Genomic DNA, 25,419 nt, shown 5'->3' on the forward strand with positions numbered 1-25,419 from the left:
TTAGATCTTATTTTATTCTGTGTAAAAAGTGTTTTGTAATTGTGTTTCTATAGTTCCTGGGCTTATTGTGGCAGAACCTAAAATTTTATTTTGTCTACGTTTATTTTAAATGGAATTTCTCTTTCTTTCTTTTGCTACTGGGTTTTGTTAGTAAAAGAAATGTTAATGATTTGTGTGGGTTTATTTTATGTCCTACAACTTTGCTAAAGTTATTGTTTCAAGTAGGTTTTTGAATAATTTTCTAGGATTTTCTAAGTATATCATCATATCATCTGCAAAGAGTGATAGTTTTATCTTTTCATTGCCTATTCTATTTCCTTTAATTTCTTTTTCTTTTATTATTGCTAAAGCCAACATTTCTAGTACACTACTGAGTAATATTGGTGATAATGGGCATCCTTGTTAGACTCCTGATTTTATTAGAAAGACTTCTAGCTTCTCCCCATTACAAATAATGCTTGCTATAGATGGTTTTAGATAAATGCTGCTTATCATTTTAAGGAAAACTCCATTTATTTCTGTGCTCTCTAGTGTTTTTAATAGGTGCTGTATTTTGTCAAAAGCTTTTTCTGCCTCTATTGAGATTCATATTATTTCTGTTAGATTTGTTATTGATATAGTTAATTATGCCAGTACTTTTTCTTACATTGAACCAACCCTCCATTCCTATTATAAATCCCACTTGGTCATAGTGTATTATCTTGCTAACAAATTGTTGTAATCGCTTGCTATTTTGTTAATATTTTGTTTAAAAATTTTGCATCAATATTCATTAGATTGATCTGTAATTTTCTTTTTCTGTTTTGGCTCTTCTGGTTTAGATCAGTACCATATTTGTGTCATAGAAGGAATTTGGTAGGATTTCTTCTTTACCTATTTTCCAAATAATTTACATAGTATTGGAATTAATTGTTCTTTAAATGCTTGATAGAATTTACTTGTAAATCCATTTGGGCCTGAAGGTTTTTTCTTAGAGAGTCCATTGATAGCTTGTTCAACTTCTTTTTCCAAAACTGGGAATTTTTAGGTAATTTATTTCCTTTTCTGTTAATCTGGACAATTTATATTTTTGTAAATATTCATCCATTTTAAGTAGATTGTTAAATTGGTTGACATACAGTTAGACAAAATAGCTCCTAATTATTGCTTTAATTTCTTCATTAAAATTAACCAAAATTAATTAATTAATTAATTAAAATTAACCAAAGGTTTATGTATTTTGGGATTTTTTTTCTTTTTCATAAAACCAATTCTGTTTTACTAATTAGCTCAATAGTTTTCTAGTTTTGTTAATCTCTCCTTTAGGTTTTTAAAAATTTCTAGTTTGGTATTTAATAAGGGTGGGATGTAATTTGTTCTTTTTCTGCTTTTTTTAGTTGCTTGCCTAATTCATTGATCTCCTCTTTCTTTTGTTTTATTCATGTAGTTATTTAGAGAGATAAAATTTCCCCTAAAAACTGCTTTGGCTGCATCCCATAGATCTTGGTATATTGTCTTCTTATTGTAACTACCTTGGGTGAAGTTATTGTTTGTTTCTATGATTTGTTATTTGACCTATTTATTCTTAGAATTAGATTATTTAATTTCCGAATTGGTTTTTAGTTTGTCTTTCCCTGGCCCTTTACTGAATGTAATTTTTATTGCATTGTGATCTGAAAAGGAAACATTTACTATTTCTGCCTTTCTGCATTTGATTGTGAAGTTTTTATGACCTAATACATAGTAAATTTTTGTGTAGGTTTCATGTACTTCTGAGGAAAAGGTATATTCCTTTCTGTCTCTCTTCAGTTTTCTCGTATCATACCTAAGTTTTATAAGATTCTATTAACCTCCCTAGTTTCTTTCTTGTTTATTTTGTAATTAGATTTATCTGATTCTGAGAGAGGAGGTTGAGGACCCCACTAATATAGTTTTGCTTTCTATTTCTTCCTGTAACTGGCTTAACTTCTATGAGAATTTGGATATCATTCCACTTAGTGAATATACATTTGGTATTAATACTACTTTATTGTCTATGGTATTCTTTAAAAAGATGTGGTTTCCTTCCTTATCTCTTTTAATTAGATCTATTTTTACTTTTGCTGTATCTAAGATTAGAATTGGTACCACTGCTTTTTTTGCTTTGGCTGAAGCATAATAAATTCTGTTCCAGCCTTTTATCCTTGTTCTGTATGTATGTCTATGTTTCAAATATGTTTTTTGAAAACAATATTGTAGGATTCTGGTTTTTAATCCACTGCTATTTGCTTCCATTTTATGAGAGAATTCATCCCCTTCACATTCACAGTTATAATTACCAACTGTGTTTTTCCCTCCATCCTATTTTCTTCCCTGTATGAACTTTTGTTCTTTCTTTTCACCCTGTCCCTCCTTGGTTGTGTTTTCTTTCTAACCACTCTGCCCTCAATCTGCCCTCTCCTCCTCTTTTCTCTTACTGTTTCTGTCCTTCCTTCTATCCAGCCCAACCTTTTTCTTTTCCCTTTCTTCTCCTACTTCCTTAGAGGTTAAGATAAATTTCTATACCCAACTAAGTAAATCTATTATTCCCTCTTGGAATCAAAACTGATGAAATTAATCAGACAATGCTCATTCATAGCCCTCCCTTCTTTCCCTCTATTGTAATAGGTCTTTTGTGCCTCTTCATGTGATTTTATTTGTCCCATTTTACCTCCCTTTTATTTTTCTTTGAATACAATCCTTTTTCCATCCCGTAATATCTTTTTGAGATAGCATATGGACATTTTGACCTTGTCTCAGTTGGCATTTTAGTCTTCTCTGTTACCATAGTAGTTTTCTATAATCATTCTGTTTCTTGCTCATTTTCTTTCTTTCTTTCTTTCCTTCCTCCTTCCTTCCCTTCCTTCTTTCTTTATTTTCTCTCCCTTCTTTCCTTCCTTCCTTCATTCCTTCCTTCCTTCCTTCCTTCCTTCTCTCCTTTCTTCCTTCCTATTTTGTGACTTTTGTGGTCAAGCTCTGCTCCTGGAGTGCAGGGATCACTGTTCTAAGCTTCTCATGCAGCTCTGAGCCTTGCTCAGGGGTCTTGGCCCCTGCCACTGACACTGTGTTAGGGGTCTTGCCCATAGCAGGGTGTAGCTCTACTTGCTTTTTCCAGGCTGTTAATTTGTGTATTGTATACTATTCAGGCTGTGATTTGCCAGCTGAAATTGGTGCTGAAATTAGAGGCTGCTCCACTGGTCTGCTATACTACTGAGAGGGTCTTAATTGCTGGCTTTCCCAAACACCATCTGAGCTGGGTTGAACACCCCTTTGACCCCAGTGAGACTAACTCTTCTTGAAGTCCTTCCAATCTAGAGCTAAAGAGTGGTTTCATTCCATCAGACTCTGTTCAGAGGTTTGGTTTCATGTGCGAGGGAAACTGGGAAAGCCTGAGCAGCTTCCTGACTTTACTCTGCCATTGATTCCATCCTCTCTCTTCTCTTTATGCCCAGGATCAAATTCAGTTTACATAGAGGACTATGAAATAGTACATTTACAAAAAGTAAGAAGTGTCTGTAATAATAACCCAATATTTTTTTCTTCTTTCTACCTCTTCTTCTCCCCCCCCCTCCCCCTTTTGAAAAACAAAGAAAAACCTTTGTAGAAATAAACATAATCAAGAAAAACAAATTTCCTTTTTGGTCATTTGGTAAAATTCTTTTGTTTTCTTGTTTATTTTTTTCATTCTACTTCCTGACTTTGGCCTTGATGTTAGGACTTGACAGTACACATTTTCTATAGGGATGATCTGGCTAGATGATTAAGTGTTGTATTATTCCAAATGGCCTTTCTGTTCCTCACACAACAACACTGATTTGCAATTCCACGTACAATGCGCCAAAGTACTATCTTGCTATGCAATCCTTCCAACATTGACTATTCCCATATTTTATCATTTTTGCCAATTTGCAGGTTGTGAGATGAAATCTCATTGTTTTTATTTGTATTTCTTCTATTATTATTATTATTATTATTATTAGTGATTGGGAGCATACTTTCATGTAGTTGTTATTATATTGAATTCTTCTTTTGAAATTCATCTTTTGGGACAACTAGATACACAGTGCATAAAGCACAGGACCTGGAGTCAGGAAGACTTGATTTCAAATGCAACCTCAGATCACTTAACACTTACTAGCTGTGTGATCCAAGGCAAGTCACTTAACTCCAATTGCCTTGCCAAAAAAAAAAAAAAAAAAGAATCGACTTTTGAGAATTGTTTGCTCCTATCCTTAGACCATTTATCTTTTGGAGAATGAATATTGTGTGTGTGTGGATGGATGTTTACCAAACTCTTATCAGAGAAATCTAACATAAAAATTTTTCAACATTCCACTTCTTCCCTTCTTATCCTAAGTGTATTTATTTTGTCTGATGAGATGTTTGTCAGTGTCATGTAATCAAAGTTATCTGTTTTATCTTTTGTAACTGCCTCTATCCTTTGTTTGGTTAAGTACATATCTCCTTCCCATAACTGTGAGAGATATGTGATGTGATTTTGTGTAGTATGATCTTTAATATTACAATATCCTTTCCATTTAAAATTTTATTATGGAATATAAGGTATCTGTTAAAGCTTAGTTTCTGCCAAATTGCTTTCCAGTTTTCTTAGCATTTTTTTTAATGAAATAGGGAGTTCTTCCCTAAGTAATTTATGTTTTGTACTTTATCAAATACTAGGTTATTGAGTTTGATTATTTCTAATAGTCCCTTGTCAACTCTGTCATTTATCTCCCTCTATTTTTAACTAATTTTTAACTAATACCAAATGGTTTTGAGGACTGCTGCTTTGCAGTTTAGAAGTGCTATTCACCCTTTGTCCCTACCTCTTTTTATCATTTCTTTTGATATTCTTGATCTTTTGTTTCTCCATTGAATTTTGTTATCAAATTCAGTATCCCTTTAATAAAAAATATCACTTCAGTAATTTAATTAGTATAAGTTCATTCTGATAGTATTGTCATTTTTCTTATATTGGCATGACCTAGCCATGAACACTCAGCTCTTCCTCTAGTTATGTAAGTTTTTCTTTATTTCTTTAAGGAGTACTTTGTAATTGAATCAGATGTCTTTTGTATATTTCAAGAGATTAGTCTTTAAATATGGATCTAATAAGAAACTGAGATTTTCATCGGAGGACCAATGTTTTGAAATGCTCATCACCATGTGAAACACATATTGAAATTTTTGTTCATTGCAATTTTTTGGCTAGCTACTAAGTTATTAAAAGGTTTCAGACTGTGTGGGTGGAGGGAATGCTTCAAATTAATGAAATCATTAAGCCATTAAAAATATACTATGACATTTAGAATACTCAGCATATTACCCTCACCACTTCCCTCATTTCTTGATTTTGTTTTATTGTTTTGACTGGAGAGAAAAAGTTCTTTACAAGTTGTCCTCATTTCATTCTAAATTTTATCATATTTTCTCAATCTTTTGTGCAGGAAATTCTGAGTATTTTATTTTTCTTTCTTTATTCATTTTTATATCTGGGATTAAATGAGTAGATTTTGTGCATGATTTCCTCCCTTTTGATGTTACTAAAACTAATTATCTGAATTTTTAAATATTTTCTCCTTATGATCAGGGGCGCAAGCTTCTCATCATTGGTACCACCAGCCGCAAAGATGTCCTGCAGGAAATGGAAATGCTTAATGCTTTCAGTACCACCATTCACGTGCCTAACATTGCTACAGGTGAACAGTTGATGGAAGCTTTGGAGGTAATAATAAATTAATGAACTCTGTGCATATTATCTCTAAATTGTGCTTCTGACCAAAGATGATGTTGTGAATAAATTGGTAATAGGATTCTTGTCAAAAAAAATTTATGCTAATAAGGATGCATCTTATCTGAAAGGATAGAAAAATAGGTATAGTTAGAAGCAAATTCATTACCTACTTCTGGATTATGGTTAACATAGGCAGAACAAAGAACTGAAAGATTTCTTTTACCCCCTTAGAAACTCTAGGAGCCACATGGTCGAATCCTAATAAATTTAATGGAGAAAGAAGGATAAATTGTGAGAGGCAGTAAAATAATTAAAAGTAAATTACTTAAAACATTTGTTGGTTTTTTTAACATATTTATCTGTAACTAATCATATTAATCTAATATAAAGTATCTTTGCAGAAACAAATGCAAAATTTCAGAGACTTTGGCAAAAGAATGACTCTCAATACCCTTTGTAGGGTTGGTTGTTATTTACATTTTACATTTAAAATGTAAAAGATTACATTTTACATTAAAAAAAAATTTTTAATTTCTGTGAAGATTCCCTAATTCTTGAACCAACCCTAATTTTTCATTTATTTTATCAAGAATGCTTTTTTACACATGTGATTATACTAATTATAGTGACTAGGTTGAATGTCAGCTACTTGAGAGAAGGGATTGTTTCAATTATATCTTTGTGTCCCCATCACATAGCACAGTGCCTGACAGATAACTTGTTGATTTGTTAAAAGTATCTCCATGTGATCATTTCAGCTCATGAATTCTGCTAAATACTTGAATAGAGTAATCATTACGATTTACTGCAGTCTCATTATTACATTTTAAAAGTCCTTTTGAGAGTGAGAAAACCCAATAAAATAGTAATTTTATTGGTGTATTTTTGCTTGTGTTTCTTTGTTTGTTTGTAGAATAAGTGTATTGTTCCTGTATTGTGTGTGTGTGTGTGTGTGTGTTTGCAAGGGATGTATAGGGAATGAAACACCAGTTTATTCTATTATAATATATCTATGTTTCTTGAAGTAAAAATTGGATTTTTCACTGGTAATTGTTACATATTTATTCTAATTTTTTCCTATGGAAATAATACCAGTGGTAAAATGATACTAACTTTTGTTTAAAATAAATGTTTATTCATGATAATAATTTATGTAGAAAGTGAAATCAAAGTTTAATATATTAAATATACTATGAGAATATATTAAATATACTATGAGAAAAGCATAGCAATTTAAATATCAATAAAATATTCTAATGAGTCTCTTAAGTATAAATGTGAGAATTAACTATGCTTTTAATGTGGATTTTAAGAACCATTGTAAATATTTCTTGTTCTCATTTTTTCTAGCTTTTGGGTAACTTCAAAGATAAAGAACGTGCCACTATTGCACAGCAAGTCAAAGGAAAGGATGTCTGGATAGGAATCAAGAAATTACTAATGCTGATTGAGATGTCACTACAAGTAAGAATAGTCACTGAATAGACCATTAAAGAATTTATTATTTTATTTTACAAAGATTTAATTTTAGCAAGCTAGCAATATTATTATATTACTTTTCAAGTCGTGTGTAATACAATTGTTTGTCTCTGAGATTGTGAAATATAATCCAATGAGTATTCTTTCCTTCTTCGTGATCAAATAGGAAACAGAGCTGAAAGGAAAGGGATCTTAGACATCACCTAGCCAAATCTTCTCATTGTACAAATGAGGAGATTTTAGCCCCAAGGCATTTTAGTTACTTTATCTTAGGCTTTAGGGATGGAAGTACTTTAGAGAACATATTCTCCAGCTCTGCTGTTTCCCAAATAAGGAATTGGAGACCCACAGAAGGGAAGTGAGTGGCCCTAAGTCAGAATCTACAGATTTGTGGAACTGAACTGAGAAGCCAGGGCTTAAGGCCTGCACTCCACTGCATGTCACACAATTTACCTTACTGACCTGGATTATGGCTTGATTCATTATACTTTAGTACAAAATAATGTCTCATTTGTATGATTATCTTTAATTTCTTAAATCATTCAGCACATTTGCTGAGCATCTGTATATTAGATACTCACTAATGTACTTGTACAGTCTTCATGTCATTAGTCCTAAGATAAGTCATAAAATTTCTTTACTACCTTTCTGTCTCCACTAACTTCTGTTAATGTTCTTTTCCATCCTTCTGGAATTTTTCTTCTGTCTTCTGTGCTTTAATTAGCTTTTCTAGATCTTATCCTATGTCCTATTCAATCAAACTTATTTTTAGTTCAAAAACTAGTTCTTGCTAAGATATTCTTCAGTACTTCACAAGATTTGGGAATATCCTAATGTGAGTATTCCCTTCAGAAGTAAAAATTGTAATCCATCTCTGCCCTTTTTAAATTAATTTTCCAAAGGAAGCTCCACCTACAATGCTGAAAGCTTTCCTCCAGGACTTCTTACATTACAAAGATCCCAGTGTATGGGATGGTCCAGCATGAAAGAACGTTCTCTCAATTATTTCCTGCACTCTATATATATAACCAACCGGTCAGACATCTATTTAACTTTTTCTATATGGCTTCTTATACACAGTTCTGTAATAGTAGTATACTAGCTTTTCCATGCCCACTATGTTTCTCACTATTGTCCTTCAGTGACTTCCAATTTAAATTCTTCAAAAGTTATATTTATTTCATAATTCCCAACCATAGAACACTACCAGAGATGTTGATATTAAAAACATTGGTCTTGGACTTATGGAAAAATGATGGTAAGTTAAGACCTCTAGAAGCCTAAATTACCTACAAATTTTTTAGGAAAAAAATCTGAAAATACAGTAGAAAAAAAAACAATGATAAAATTAGAAACTTATAGCTACAGATAACATCAGTAATGTGAGGTCCAGGACCTCACAAAAGGATCCCAGAAACCAAAGTACAGATCAAGACAAGCTCTTGGTTGCTTAGTGCCCAGAGCTCAGTATCCAGACGGCCTGCCAAAAGAACAAGAGGAGATAGGGCCAGACCAGCACTAGGCAGCACAGCATGTGCTTCCACAGAAAATTAGTGCGCAGGCAGCCCCACTGAAGGCACTGCAGACAACAGTACCAGACAACATAGCATCCAAGTGACTTGGGGCTTAGGAGACCCATACTCAAGTCAATAAGAAAGAAAGGACCACAAAGCATTTGGGAGTCTTCCAGTAGGCCTGCAAACAGCATTATCAACAGCAACTAGATACAGACCTGCCAGGTTCACAATAGAGAGCCAAATCTTGGTTTGGAACTATATAAAAAGAATGAGACAAAAAAGAAACTAAGGACAAAACCTAAGATAAGTCACTAGGAAATTGAGCCAAAACTCACTAACTCCTCCAGAAAGCAGGGACAAGTCTTATCCATCTCATATAGGACCAACTAAGGCTTGCTCAGGCAAAAGTAAAAAAGAGAGCAAAATCTCATCTAAAAACAAAACCCCAGTTCAGAAATTGAGGCTGAAGATATGAATAAATAGAACAGAATACTGAATACAATGAAGAAATACCTTGGACTAAGAGAAACCCAAGAGGTAAACCCGGAAGAAGAAAAAAAAGTAGTAACTCCACATATCTAAATACAGCCTCAAAGAAAAGAATATAAAGCTCCAAGAAATAAAGGAGTACCTGAAGAACTGAAATAAGAGATACAAAATTCAGTATTAGAGAAAATAACAGATAAAGGGGGAAAAAAACTAGCTAGGAAAATTAATATTTAAAATGCACAATGAGAAGTCTTTCACTAAAATTGAACTCCTCAAAACTTAGAATGGGCCAAAATGAAAGCAATGACTCTTTGACAATAAAAAATACTAAAGTAAATTAAAAATTAAAATATTGAAAAGAAAAGCAAAAGAAAATACATAACTCTTAGAATTCTTGAATTATCTAAACATCAAGAACAAAAACAAAACAACCCATGTACTATCTTTAGAGAAATTTTAAATAAAAATGTAACACTAATTAAAAACTAGACCAAGAGGGCAAAAATGGGAAAAAAAAAAAAAAAAAAAAAAAAGAAGCCTCCTGAAGAAATACCAAAATTAAGTGTCTGTATTGGACACAATATGAATTGTATACATCCTGTTATAGGGAGAAAAAATTTAGTTGCCCCTTCAAAACTTTGCTATCTTTAATACATCAGGCAAAAGGCCTAGAGATAGCTTTCTTCTATTGTTTTATGATTTAAAGAGAGGAAACAGGAGGGAGAAATAAGGGAATATTCCTGAGAATGAAAGGAAACAAGGCTATAGAAACAAGACTATATCCAAAATCCAAGGATTCAAGGTCAAGGGAAAAAAAAATACCAGAAGCTACCAGAAAGAGCTGAGTTAAAGTACTGAGGAGACATATAGTCAAGAATGTACAAGACTTTCAGAATAAAGGAGAGAAAAGCCTGTAATACAATATTGCAAGAGGCAAAGAAAAAGGCTCACAACCCAGAAAAACTTAAATTACCATAAGTGAAAAAATGAATCTTTAATGAAAGAGAGGACTTCCAATGGGTCAAGCCAAGATGGTAGAGTAAAGGCAGGGACTCACCTGAGCTCTCCCCCCAAACTCCTCCAACCAACTTTAAATAATTATTCTAAACAAATTCCAGAGCAGCAGAACCCACAAAAATATAGAGTGAAACAATTTTTCAGCCCAGGAAAAAATTAAAAAGTCATAAGGAAAAGTCTGTCACACTCAGGTAAGTGTGGAGAACATTTCAGCTCAGGCTGGGCCAGCACAGCCTGGGCCCCAGCACATCAGGAACAGGCCTTAGAAGCCACTAAATCAACAGCAGCAATGGTGGCTTAGCTCTCAGCCTACAGATGGTTAAAGAGATCAAATAATTGATTAGAAGGAGATTACGAGTCTCTTTAATAGTACTGAGACAGGACTCATGTTTTGTCCATATTTGGATCCAGGTCACAGTCCTAGATAGCAGTCCCAGGGCAAGGAAGAACACTACCACACTAGAGCTTGTAGCCACAATGAAGAAGTAGAAGAGCCCAAAAAGGATTTTGAAAATCAAGTAAGAGAGATAGAAGAAAAATTGGGAAGAGAAATGAGAGTGATGCAAGAAAATCATGAAAAACAGCAGCTTGGTAAAGGAGACACCAAAAAATGCTGAAGAAAATAATAATTAAGTAAAACAGACAAGTCAAATGGTAAAAACAAAAAAAGTACAAAAAGCCATTGAGGAAAAAAAAAAAAAAGGCTTAAAAAGCAGAATTAGCCAAATGGGGGGAAAAATCCACTGGAAAAAATATCATTAAAGTGTTGTGCCACAGTTCTCTTTTAATGTCCTGACCCAGTTTCCCTAATGATCCTATTCGATTACTCTGCCTCAGATTATAACTTAGTGACTTATAAGAGATTCCTTCTTAATGTTTGATAGAATATAGGTCTTGTATCTTAGACCTTAGGCTATACTCATTCCCTCTTAATGTTTGATGGGATAAAGGTCTTTATCCATTTTAGATATCATTAGAATATCAGGAGCCTCTCCAGTACCTCCCATTATGTCATCATAGGTGCCTTCCCCATTAGGTCATCCCCAACCAGATACCTTCCCCATTATGTCATTGTTCTTATAACCCTATAAAAGAGTCTTGTATCTGACATACCCTGCTGAATTCTTTGAGATGAGAGCCTCATTCAGCCCTGAGACCAAACCATGAATCCATTTGGTCCCAGTAAATCTCTTCATTAAATTGTTCTCTAATCTCTATCTTGCTCAGTTTCTCCAGCATTACAAAAGGTCGAATTGGATAAATGGAAAAGGAGGTATAAAAAACTCACTGAAGAAAATAATTCCTTCAAAATTGGGATTAAAGAAGTAGAAGCTAATGACTTTATGAGAAATCAAGAAACAATAAAACAAAGCCAAAAGAATGAAAAAATAGAAGACAGTGTGAAATACCTCATTTAGAAAACAACTGACCTTGAAAATAGATCCAGGAGAGATAATTTAAAAATTGTTGAACTATCTGAGAGCCATGATCAAAAAAAAAAAAAAAAAAAAAAAAAAAAAAAAAAAAAAGTTTAAATACTGTCCTTCAAGAAACTAGCAAAGAAAATTACCATGAAAGTCTAAAATTAGAGGGCAAAATAGAAATTAAAAGAATCATTGAACCACCTCTTGAAAGAGATCCTAAAATGAGAACTCCTAGAAATAGTATAGCCAAAAGTGTAGCCAGAGCTCCTAGGTTAAGGAGAAAATATTGCAGGCACAAATATTAGTTAAATGTTTAGGGACCATATCTAAAAACATAAAATTAAAGAGATGAGAGAAGAATGCACTAGAAGAAAAGGAAGTGGGGAGGTAGAATGAAATAAAGAAAAATAAAGCATAAAGAAGCAGGAAAAAGCTTTTTACAGTATAGGAGGATAGGAGAAATAAGAGGAAGTAAGTGAAACTTACTCTCGTCTGAATTGGCCCAAAGAGTGCCCAAAAGCACTCAATTGGGTATAAAAATCTATCTATTCTACACTGGATTAGGGAACATCTGGCCTGTGGGCTATATTAGACCTGAGAAATCATTTGATTGGTTTTGCCAAGGCAACCGTAAGCAACAGCATCTTCTCACTGCTTAAGTTGATGATTTTGTATGACCCATGAAAGGTGTTATAAATATCCAAATGGCCATTGGCAGAATAGATTGGTCAAATGGAAGAAAAAAATCCACTGAAAAAATATCTTTAAAAGTAGAATTGGACAAATGGAAAAGGAGGTACTGCTGTCCTTCAGGATAGTAGGAGGGAAAGGAGTTAAGAGGTGAGGGGTGATAGAAGGGAGAAAAATTGAGGGAAAGGGGGTAGTCAAAACCAAAATACTTTAAAGCAAAGACAGGATGAAAGAAAAGAGAAAATAGAATAATTATTGGAGGGCAGAATGAAGCAATTTTCTCTGATAAAGACAATTTATCAAACATAGAACTGAATATGATTTCTAAAAATAAGAGTCATTCCTCAATAGATAAATGTTGAAAAGATTTAAGCAGTTTTCAGATCAAATAATCATAACCATGACATAACCATATAAAAATTTTTTTCTAACTCACTATTGATTGGAAAAATGCAAATAAGCAATTCTCAAGTACTATTATATACTTATTAGATAGCATAATAGGACAGAAAAGGAAAATGACAAATGTTGGAAGGCTGTGGAAAAATTGAGACATTAATCCACTCTTGATAGAATTTGTGAACTGATTAAACCATTCTGTAGAGTAATTTGGGACTATACCCAAAGGGCGATAAAACTATGCATACCCTTTAACCTAGCGATACCACTTCTAGGTTTGTATCCCAAGACAAATTAAAAAAAAAAAAAGGACAAGGACCTATATATACAAAAAATATTTATAGCTCTTTTCTGGGGGCAAAGACTTAGCAATTGAAAGGATCCCTATCATTTGGGGAAAAGCTGAAAAAATTGTGATATGTGATTATGTTGGAATGCTATTGTGCTGTAAGAGATGATGAGCAAAATGCTCTCAGAAAAATTTGGGAAGACTTCTGTGACTGAGGCAAAATGAAATGTACTGTGTACAAAGTAACAACAATATTGTAAGATGATGAGCTGTGAATGATGTAACTATGCTCAGCAAGACAATTTTGAAGGAATCATAATAATAATCTTACCAAGAGAACTGATGATGTCTGAATGTAAATTGAAGCAAATTTTTTTAACTTTAGAAAGAAACAGCTCAATTAATTGTGCAATTAAAAAATAAGCACTAAAAGAGCAACAAATCAAAAAATTCAAACAAAACACAAAAAACAGAAACAAAACAATTTCTAAAAATCCCAAGCAAAGATTAATAAACCTGAAGGCAAAATAGAAATACTATTGATTTAAAAATTTGAGATAGAAATTGAATAATGAAATGATAAAAATTCTCTTGTCTCATTAAAAAAGAGGTAACTTACTTGCTGTAGTGTAGTATTGTACAGTTTATTCTTTTGAGACACTTGTAAAACACAAGATGTACTGCCACTGTACTGTTTCTAAGGTTCTGGACCTTTAGATGTATACAGTAATCCACTGTTTATGTTCAGAATAGAAACAAGTAGTCATTTTAAAAATGAAATAAAGTTAGTTTGTCTTATTATATTGTTCTAAAAATGAGGGTTCACACCTGAAAATGAAATAAAATTATAAGTCAACAAAATTAATAACTTAGATAAAATAGATGAATATTTACAAAAAAATATGAAATGCCCAGATTGACTTAGAAACAAAATTATTTAAGTAACCCAATATCAGAAAAAGAAAGTGAACAAGCCATAAATGAAGTCCTAAAGGTTTTGGGGTTTTTTGGGAGGGAGGGGGTTGAGGGGAAGAAACAGGATGAGTTTATTCAAATGGATTTACAAATGAATTCTATCAAACATTGAAAGGACTAATTCCAATATTACTTAAATTCTTTGCAGAAATAGGAAAAGAAAAGATCTTTTCAAATTCTTTCTGCAGTATAAATGAAGCCTTTATACCTAAATCAGGTAGAAACATAGAGAAAGAAAAGTAGAAGCCAGTATCCTTAATGAACGTTGATGCAAACATATTAGAAAAGAATAGCATATTAACATATTAACAAAGAAGGTATAATACATATTAAAAATTATTATACACTATGACTACATTATACTTATACTGGGTATTTGGGATTAGTTTAATAAAAAAGCATAAATATAATGATATTAATAGAAAAAAATAATGAAAATTGTAAAGGGCCTGACTCTGAAGAAGTATACTTGAAGGATACTTACAACAAGGTGTTAACTCAGTGGAATTGATGAGATAATGGTTCTCTAGTTCACATATATCAAGTATGATATAATGATATAATCAGTTTAGTTTGATATATGATATAATCACTCTAGTTGGCATATACTCAGTATGCTGTAATGATGTAATTGTAATATGGTATTTAAGGAATGAGAGAACTAGGGACAGAGTCAGAGTCAGTCAGTCAGAGTGAACAGACTGTGAAGGAGACAATAATGCTTTTAGACTCTATTCCTAACCATCCTCATGGTAACTATCCTGCTGAGACCAAAGGCCCATCCTGAGGACCTCCGGAAAGCTAGCCCGGACATTACAGAAAATCATTTGGTTAATTAAATAAAAACTGTAATAGTTTTTGACTTAATCCAACACTCTTTTCTGTTAGTACACAGAGAGGCATAAATTATCTTTTCTTTATTATGAAAAGTAGTATCTAAAACTAAACAACATTATATATAATGGAGAAAGGCTAAAATCCTTTCTGACTTTTCAATCAGCAGTAAAGCTAAGTTGTCCATCTTCACCACTACTATTTATCATAATTAGAGAAATACTAGCTGTAGCAATAAGACAAGAAAAATAAATCAAGGGAATAAATATGCAAAAATAAAAGAAAATTACCAGGTTTTAGAGATGATATGGTAATCTATTTAGAAAACCTAAAAGTCATTCCTCCCCAAAAAAATTAAAATGAAATAACTTCAGCAAAATTGTGAAATATAAATAAATGCACATAAATCATCATTTCTATGCATTATCAAATAAAAACCCAAAGGAAGAGATAAAAAGAGAAATTACATTAAAAATCACCGTGGAATATATAAAATGTTTGTGAATCTACTTACCAAGACACAGTTATATGAATACAACTATAAAATATCCTTTACAGATATTAACAGTCCTAAATAAAGAAATATTAATTGTGTGTGGGTAAACCAGATTGATAGTACTACTGAAATGAATTTACTTATTCTGTGCTATGCCAGTTAAAACTACCAGATTATTTTATGAGCTAGAAAAAATAATGAAATTTTTTCTGGCGGAACAAACAAGACAAGAATCTCAAAGGAAATCATAAGGAAAAAAGTGGGAAAGAAATCTCAGGAAGTAGAAAAAAATCTCAAACTATACTAAAAAACAGTAACCAAAGTGATTTGATACTGATTAAACAGTAAAAAGATTGCATACTAATACAATAGTTATAAAGCTGGTCGCTGTCTAATTATAAAAGTATTATGCATTGTCAAAAAGTATATATATATATATACTTTAATGCTCTTATTCACAAAATGCCACAAGTCTTTCATTTTTTTTTAATTTTTCAACAGTTTGCTCAGTTTTACATTTCCCTTTTGTTTATCTTTTTGCTAGAATTATCTAGCTCTGAAAGAGGAACATTAAAATGACCTTCAGTTATCATGTTGTTAGTTGTCTTTTCACAATTATATATTTTTATTTTTACAATCAGCTAATTTTCACTTTATGAATTTAGATGCTATATCATTTGGCTTTGTTTTATATTGATAATAGCTTCTTTGTATATGGTTCCTTTAAGAATAGTTTTCCTAGTTGTTATTCTTGATATTTTAAAGTTTTATTTTTGTGTCATCTAGCAGCATCATTGTAACTCCTACTTTGGGGGAGCTTCAACTAGTAGATAACAAATTTTCTTCTAGCCTCTTGCTTTCATTCTGTATATATTTTTATTTTTAATTGTTTCTTATTTGCAGCAGATTGCTAGATTTCGTTTTCTGTTACTGTTTCCATTTAATATGTTATTTATTACATTTACGTTTAAAGTTGTGATTGTTAGATTTGAGATTTTCTTCCATTTTTTTCTTTCATATTTTTATTTTCTTCCTCTTTTAAGTTATTATTTTGATCATGTAATTAGTTTTGCTTATACGCGTTTTAATGCTCTTTTCTGTCAGGCTTTTCCCCTCATAACTATCTTTTTTTTTTTTTTAATATCTGTTCCATTATTTGATAAAACCCTTCAGTCATCCTTTAATCTTATCTTCTAAAGGAAACCTTTAAGTTTCTACTTGTGCTCACTTTATAGCAGCAGTTTGGGCACACTGTCATTTATTCCTCACATATATGCAAGTCTTCTATAGTCATTATGATAGCATAATGGAGGCAACAGGGCTGTGGGAATCAGGAGATCTAAGATTCAGGCCTCACTTTGCCATTGCCTGGTTGCCTGGACAAAGTGATTTTTCTTTATCTATGATCACCCAGGTAGTGTGCATCCTTGGACACCTTACAGGATGGATGTACTATATCTAGGTACACTCAGGCATCTCTCTAGTAACTAGAATTACTTTGCATGGGGAGAGGAGATGGTATAAAGAGAAGGAAGTTAAAATAGAAAGGAAAGTTGGACAAATCATAGATTACTTTAATATTTAGAAGTTGGGATATTATTTTAGAAATAATCTCGTTCATTGTCTTTATTTTACAGATGAGAAAACTGAGACCCAGAGAAAGTGACTTGTTCAAAAGTTACATAGGGCTCCTGGCTTCCCAGTATAGTACTGGTTCCATGAAATAGTTCAGTGGTTCCATGAAACTATCATGACACCTTTTCTAAATTCAGTCCAATGCTCTTTCCACCATACTAAAAGGAAGAATATTCTGGAATGTTTTTTACCCATTAAGAAAGGTAGAATTCAATGAAAACCATACCATAACAGAATTGGAGCCCTTCTCTATCTCTACTATCTCAAGCCTTGTCCTGGCACAGAGTTTACAGGGAAAGATATTTCCTAGTAATTTTGGCCCTTACCAGTATTTTCTCTCATTCTAGAAGGCATTAAATGTGAGCTTCAGCCAAATTTCCAGTCCAATTAAGTTACCTGTCCTTTCATATTTTTCTTGCTGAATCTTCAGAATGGCAATCCAAATTGCCTTCTCCATTCAGTATATTTCACAACAAAAGCTGATTTAAAATTGAGAATACATTAAATGGATTCATGAAAAATGATTGGAGAAAAACATGAACTCTGAAAATATGTCCCCTACTAATTAGTAAATGTAATAATCAGTAAATGCTTTAAATATAACATCTTAGAAACCTAAATTTTGGAGAACGAATTAATCTACCAACTGAGTTGTTTTGAATAAATTGATTTATTTGCAGTCTGAGCAGTAAATTAAAATTACAGGCTAATCACATTACTCAAGATTCTTTTCAGTAAAACTATAGATACAGGTGTATTGGCTCTTGGAAGAAGATAAATCTGTCAGAGTGCTCAGCTGCATTCATTTTTTAGTCTCAGTACTTAAAAAAAAATCATTGTATAGAGAAAAAATATGTATCTCTTTTCTCTCCAACCCCCACCTTCTTCCTTTGATGCCTCCAAGTCAGGGATCAAGTTAATGCCTCTTATGTATGTGGAGTAAAAGGAAGAGTGTTGCACTTGGGCCTAATCTTCAGCGACTGACATTTCATAGACCTCAAAGTTTGAACTCCTTCATGTCAAATGGATTTCGTGCAGCTGAATGAATTCTCTTTAGATCTGCTTAAGAGAGGCTGAGCCTAAGTGGAGAGGCATGTAGTTTAGCAGAATATAAGTCATGTTACCTCTCTGTTCACTATACACAATTCTGTTAAAACTTGCACAGTACTGAGGATCTGCTCTGACTAGATGTCACCTGAGGGAATAAAGTCATTTATCTAGATTACTTTTTTCCTCTCATTCTCTTGACTTTTAATTCCATAGCTACAGGCAAGTCAGTAAGTCATTGCTCACACATATTAAATATATTTAATGGGCAAAGACCTGCAAGTACTGACTACCACAGAGTTGCAGCCAATTTTCTTTTTTAAAAACTTGACAATTGATTCTCATGTAGTTTTATTCCCAAAGAATGAAAATGTTTCTTTTGCTAAAAAATCCACACTTTTCCTAAGTCATTTGTAGTATGACCTCTGAACTATAATGCATGTGAAACTCTTTTTTTGTTTGTTTGTTTCTTGAGATAGAAAAAATCAGTAACCTTAAAAAGAAATCCAAGTGCATATGTACTCACAGCTGCACGGAGTATCTGAAAGCTATTCCTGGAGGGAAGGGAGTTCCCTCTTGGGAATCAGACTGTCGTCCTGGAACATTTTTTTTAAATTAGGTATATTTCTTACAATCCAAGTTCCTCTTTGGGCACTTGAAATGATTTTTGATGTGATCAAAATTAATTTCACATTTCTGCTGGACCCAGTATGAGTGGAAAGTTGTGGGGGAATTTATTTTCACTTCGTATGGCTTAAAAATGAAAGCCAAACATATGATTATTAACAGAACTAATCAGAGGTCCTGCTTCTCCCAAGAATTCTAGCAGCCTTTTTTTGTTTTCATCTTCACAACACCTTCATTAGTTATTTCCCTTTTTTTATGTGGGAACTCTGAGATCCAGAGAGAGGAAAGCATTGTTTCATAAGTCTTCTGATTAATAATTGTATGATCAAGTGAAGGACTAAAACTACATTATCATCATTTAAACTTGTTTCAGATTTAGTCTTGCTTTTTTTTTTTTTTTTTTTTTTTTTTGGCCTGACCGTGCATGTTGGTTGAGGGGACTTTCTCACCTTAAGTTCCCCTAGTCTGCTCTTAATCATTAGATAAAGGAACAGAGAAGAGAGGAGGGAATAAGTGAGTGCCTTCTGTGTGCCAGGCATTGTAGCTTAAGTACTTTGCAAATATTATCTCCTCTAATCCTCACAGCAGCCCTGTGAAGTGGACTATTATCCCCATTATGACTGATAAAGAAACTGAGGCAAACTGAGAAACTGAGGTTAAATGACTTTTTAGTGTCTGAAGATAGATTTGAATTCAGATTTTCCTGACTCCAGACCCAGAGTCTGTCCTATCCATTGGGCTACTGTGACTCTACTGTGAAATAATTTAATTTGAATTCTTTATAAATGGCCACCTGATCAAGTTACTTGTATTTAAAAAAAAAAAATGTAATGTTTTTCCTATACTGATAATAGCTATAAGGAATTCTTGATGTGCTTTGTATGAAAGAGCAACTAAACCAATCAAAATAATGGCAGCCTAAGATAGCCCTGATTGTGGGAACCTTTCTTTGGAAAACCAGCTCTGTTTCAAAACAACTTGTGTATTCTGTTATAAATCATATTAATGAAGAAAATGCTGATTAGGTACTAATGTTGGTCAGTCAGAAGGTCACTGAAGTGCGGGTATTAGTGTTTATTTAGGAGGAAGTAAGTATATAGTTAACTGAAGTGCAGTATACTGTTAACCTGGATTTTTAATATTTTTTATTATATTTAGATGGATCCTGAATACCGTGTGAGAAAATTCCTGGCACTCTTAAGAGAAGAAGGGGCGTAAGTAGATAACATTTAAACCTGTCAACCCAGCTTACATTTTGATAGCTGCCTCAGTTTAATCCTGATGCTTCCATATTTCTAAAAATTGCTAGAGTCCACATATTTGAATTTTCAACCACACTTATATGACCTTGCATTTTTTTTCTTTTCCAAATTATTCACTACCATTGTAGGTGTGATCAAAAAACACACATAGATGTTGTCCTGATGATTTTGTCTTCCCTGTCCTCGATCTCCAAATTTGTTAGCAGTAAAAACTAGTGTCAAATAAGTTTACTATTCACTGATGGTGAATATGATCATCCTGCATAGCCAGTGCAGCAATAGGAAGAAAAACTTCTCAAAGGGACTTTTTTTAATGGTTCACTTTTGGAAAGGCTCAAGTGACAAAGGAGGAACAACTCCATCAACCTGGTAACTGTTTCTTTGGTGTTTCTTTACAGTAGCCCCCTTGACTATAACTGAATGAGGACTGTCTACCATGTGAAGTGACCAAGGGAAGTGACCAAGGTGAAGATGACAGCAGCGCATCTTATTCAAGGGCACTGGACAAATGGAAATGCAACCCTACCTTCCATAAGCCCTCAGTCTGCATGTGTAGTGCAATATATTCTTATTCTTTATGCTTGTTTTAGATACTCTGGTGTTTTTGTGGCAAGTGATAGTTGCTTGGGTGTTGTGCTTCTATTTCTGTGCAGACTAAGAGAAGACATTCTCACTCAGTGCTTAGGTGTGGAAGGAATGCACTCTACTTGTTAATGTTACATATCTCAAATGTCTTGCTCCATATGCCACTAATAGATTTGATGAACATTGCAAGTAAACATCTGGCTGGTTTAACTGAGACCAAAATCATCACTGGAAAGTGGACAGGAATGGTATTGTAGAGGGGATATGATTCTCTTTGTATTATTGATGTATATAAATGTCAGAGACAAAAATTAGATTATGGATTTCCAGAATACCCAATTATTACCCTTGCCATGTGTTTACATGTGAATCTAAATTTCTCCCTTGCTCTTTCTTTGGTCATTTTAAATGAAGTTTGTGATCTACAGTCAAAAAACGTTTCCTATTAGGAAAACAAAATATGACTACAGAGGCATCAGTGCTGAAGATGGCAGAATTTCTCCTTAATATTATTTATTTGATTTGGAGGAATTCAGCTTATTGTTACTCTACATGATTGTCAAAAACCATGAGAGTTATTTGTGGGAAACAGAGAGATTGTTAAAAAATAATTCAGGAACTTCTTTGTGCTAATTAGTGCATATCTTTAAATGAACCAGTTCCTTAGTGCACTATGAAATTTATTAACATGTCACTTTTTCTTTCCTCAGTGAAAAAACTTAAATGATACAGTCCAGCCTTTCTTCCTTTGGAACCAGCTACCAAAGTGCTTTATTTATACTATGCAGTATCTAAAGAATACACTATTATTATTAGTTGAAATATCCAAAAATATTCCTTTTCCCCTAATCTTTTGATTTCATCTTAGCAAATATGTCAAATTTCAGTTATCATCTACCTGTTCCTTCCAAAGGGGGTAAGGAGATCAGCATTCATTTCTTTTTGGTGACTTCTAATAACTGAGTTAGAATGTGTTTAATTAGGTCAACTCATTTGGTAATGAGGCTTATAGAGCATGCCATTTTCTCCCCCACCCCCACTTTCAAAAGGGAGACAACCCAAAACCAAATGACAGAGCTCAATGTTAGCCTGGTCAGCTCATAACCCCAGTGTTATGTAGGTCTCTGTCATTTGTCCTCCTGAGGGGAGAACAAATCATTCTCCAGGCCTTGATGGATATCCTTTTAGCATAGTCTTAGGCATGTCATCAGCTTTCTTTTGGGATTCATCCTCTGTTCATTTTCAGTTATGTGTATGGTAAAAATTTGTGATTTCCAGTGGCCAGTATCCATGTGACTCCTTTCTGTGTAAGATCTTGCAACTTCCTCTTCCCAGGAAATCAGCACATAATATATTAACTTAATGTCTCTGGTTAAATGAGGTAATTGTTTTTATTGTGCTTCTGTCCAAGGATATATTGAGAAATATGTTATATTTAATGCCAATGACTGGATACAATAAATAGCACATATACTTGGGAAAGTTTGTCAGTTTGGTGACTTTGCTTGCACAGTTGGTAGTCTAGTGGCTATGTTGTGAAGAGAATTAAAATACTGACCAAAACTACTCATTTCATTCTCAAAGGGTAGAGAATAGACCATTTTAAAAGTGTGATTATCTTTCTCTCTTTTTTTGCTACCAATCACAAGTTACATATTAAAAAAAAAAAAAAAAAAAAAAAAAAAGGTGCGCTACAAGTAAAATCGCAAGTGCTTTATTTTATTTTTCCCATTGGGAAACTGAGGTACAGAAGCCATGCAATAAGTCAGTAATGAAATTAGAAGGAAAAACTCTTCTTAATTAGAACCAGACCCTTCTATAAAGCACACAAATCAAGCAGTTCCAATCTCTTACTTGAAGAACCCTATTGGGAAGGAGTGGATTCCCTCCACTCCTCATATGTTCTTGGAGACTCCCCAGAGAGTTTTAGATGCCTCCCAGAACTCTTTAGGCTGTCCTAGAAGAAGTCTAGATCAGGACTAAAGATTGCTGGAATGATCTGGGTCCTAATTTGGTGACTTGGGGTCTTAGAGTTACTCTGAAGGAATTTAGGCAGAAAGATTCTGTACCACAAGAAAAATGCAAAACAAAGTAATAAAGCAAACAAAAAAAAAAGAAAAAAAATCTCAGAAGGACACTAAAATTTACCATGAAAATCCACTCTCTTGGGAATCTGACTAGATTTCTTCAAATATGTGCTTGATGAAGAGTCCTAAAAATGACTTAAAAGCAAGAACCTGGCAATTACATATCTGAAGTTAGCTCTTCATACAACTCATTTTTAGAATGACAGGGAACTGGTAGCATTCATCTTCCTCCCTTGATGAACAATCAACAAGTAACTTCTATTAGATTTCTTTTAGAACTTCAAAAAAGGAGAATGCTTATTATCTTATTCACACCATTTCCCAAACTCTTTAGTCCTCACCCTTAACTCTTGGGCCAGACAGTGATTTATGCTTTATACTTTATTATATATACTTGGTTGACCTGTTAGTTACTATAGAAAGATACATACGAGTGGTGTGCTAGTAAATGTTTAACGGTCATTTCTCGAAAGCCAGAGGCTATGTGTGTAATACCCACTTTGTGCTGTTTAACCTATTTTATTAGTATTTTCTTCATCCCTTTCTTAAGCCTAGACAGTCATTAAAACACTAAATCAAGCTGATTTGTAGTATATGTGGATTTCCAGATGTAAATGCTCTCACACTAAAAATTTAACCATCAGCTTTCATGAGCCTTTTGGAGTTGTACCTAGCACACCTTGCATATAGCATAATTATCTTCAAAATAATGTAAATCTGCTTTGCTTCAGGGAATCCTTTCATTTCTCTTTAAAAAAAAAAAATACAAGTATTTTGAAACTCTCCTTTGAGTTTCAATCGCAAGTTACTAAACCCAGGTTTTCAGTGTCTGAACACAACTGCTGGTAAACACATTTTGTCTAAAGCCTGTAAAGCCAACCCCAGTCTTAAGTACAAAGGTTCTTTCCTTTTCTTTCTCTGCTAGCTTGGTTGCAATTCTCTTCAAAGTAATGGAACAATGAAAAGTTTGTACCAGTAATAAGAAGGCCATACGTGAATTTTAAATTCAGATGCTAAACTATAGCCAGCTTCTGTTCTCTCAGATACTGCCAGCACCATGTTCTGAAATAAGCCTCCTGAGACTGTATGTGTTGTATGCAGGAACTGCATCCAAGTTCAAAAGATATCACCTCCGATCAACAAGAATCCCTTCTATGTGAAAATAATATAAAATTTGGAAAAAAGGTGAGAAAGAGGCCAGTGACTAAAAGCTTCCCTCATATGATCCCAATTCTTTACTACTTCAGGAGCATAAAATGAATAGGAACATCATGACTCCTCCTGCCCCCTCCTCGAAAAGTGCTCCTCAGGGTTTATTTTTATTTTTATTTTTTGCAGGGAGGATGCTAGTTGGATGGAGAATGGGATGAGAGACGAGAGAATCAATAAAAGCAGGCATAATTTCCCCCAGTTAATTTCCTTTCCAGCACAAATAAACAAACAAAAATTGTACATTTCCTTGCTTTCTCTTAAGTCTTTGTGGCCATTTTGTCACCCATGAAACTGTACTTAAGTTACTCTGCTTGCAAAATGAGGAAAATTATATTCCTTAGTTCCTTCAATCTGTCTTGCTAGGACATGGCGAGTCTCCTCGGGGCACGCTGCAGTTTGTCAGTAGCCTTTCATCAATCCATGAGAGAGACATTCACACAGATTGGTTATCCATTCCCTATGTTAAAACCTTAAGGAATCGGGTAGGTGGGGGAGGTTGGAGAACAAGGTGGGATTACAACTACCTCTTGCCCATTCCACTTTTACAAAATTCCAGTTATTGAGAAACTTTCTATCGAAGTAAAATCTTGACTGTCTTTAAACCTCCACACACTGCTGATAGTTTTGCCCCCTGGGGTTACGTAGAACATAATCTCCCAGATGACAGCCTTTCAAATAAGACAACTATCATGTTCCTTTTCACACCCTCCACCCTCCCCCACCCCGTGTCCTCACTGTTCCAAGTTAAACATTCTATTTCTTTCACCTTATCCTCCTATGGCTCAGTTTCCCCCAAATTGTGTTCTGAGAGATGTGCTACCTAGGAAGGATATAGTAATCCTGAGGTTGTCTACTTTAAATTGCTCAAAATTAATCTATCTCACCAATTACACTAAGGAGTCAGTTACAAAAGAATGGGAAAACATTCTCTCCAAACTTTATTAGGGGTACACTGGTGAACATCGATCCATCCTCTATCCTTATTAGTGTAAATTCTAAAGGTTGTTTGATAAAGAGAAAATGCAGAATAAAGAAATAGTATAATGTAAATATGAAAGCATTTTTGAGCTTTAGAATTACTATATTTTTTAAAGGTAGAATTTTGCAGTTGGGTCTAAAGACTGGAAGAACTATCCCCTATTCTGAATTATAGAATCTCATACTTAGATTAACTTTGGATTTCAAGCCAAGAAACAGAAACCTGCCCACCTGGAATACACCTACTGAGAATTCCTATTCTTACTGCCCAGGCCAATGTAGAAATTATAATGAACCTGTATTCCCTGAAATTAAGAGACTTGGAATGCTATTCCCCAATCACCAACCCTTTTCTTTCTGACTTATTCCTTATGGTGGGGCCTAGAGGAAACTATTGTTAGTGACATTTTACAGAACATTCTCCATTACCAGCATTCTTTATTTTACAGAATATAAACAATTTTATCAGAGGTGCTTGCAAAGCAAATTCTGTATTTCCATGGGCTTCCCTTACAAAATTCCCAGTAGATTATAAACTGAAAATATTTTGTGAAGAAGGGACTAAAATTGGTGAGCATCCAATGGCACTTGTAGAATTTTTGGTACATTCTTGACCCAGTGATCTCCTTTTTACCCCATCAAAACT

The 25,419-nt window shown here is 33.6% G+C and overlaps 1 protein-coding gene across 1 annotated transcript in view; it reads left to right on the plus strand.

Moving 5' to 3' along the window:
• NSF (N-ethylmaleimide sensitive factor, vesicle fusing ATPase) overlaps nt 1-21,978 on the plus strand; it is a 199,771-nt gene extending 177,793 nt beyond the window's left edge. Inside the window, exons 19-22 of the mRNA XM_031968650.1 lie at nt 5,588-5,722; nt 7,082-7,195; nt 19,808-19,863; nt 20,310-21,978. Of these exons, the coding sequence (XP_031824510.1) occupies nt 5,588-5,722; nt 7,082-7,195; nt 19,808-19,863; nt 20,310-20,331 (327 nt within the window). The 3' untranslated portion in view covers nt 20,332-21,978. The remainder of the gene's footprint in view (nt 1-5,587; nt 5,723-7,081; nt 7,196-19,807; nt 19,864-20,309) is intronic.
• Nucleotides 21,979-25,419: the final 3,441 nt, after the last annotated feature.

The sequence above is a fragment of the Sarcophilus harrisii genome, chromosome 4, assembly GCF_902635505.1.
Source record: "Sarcophilus harrisii chromosome 4, mSarHar1.11, whole genome shotgun sequence".
In the NCBI taxonomy this organism is placed as follows: domain Eukaryota; kingdom Metazoa; phylum Chordata; class Mammalia; order Dasyuromorphia; family Dasyuridae; genus Sarcophilus; species Sarcophilus harrisii.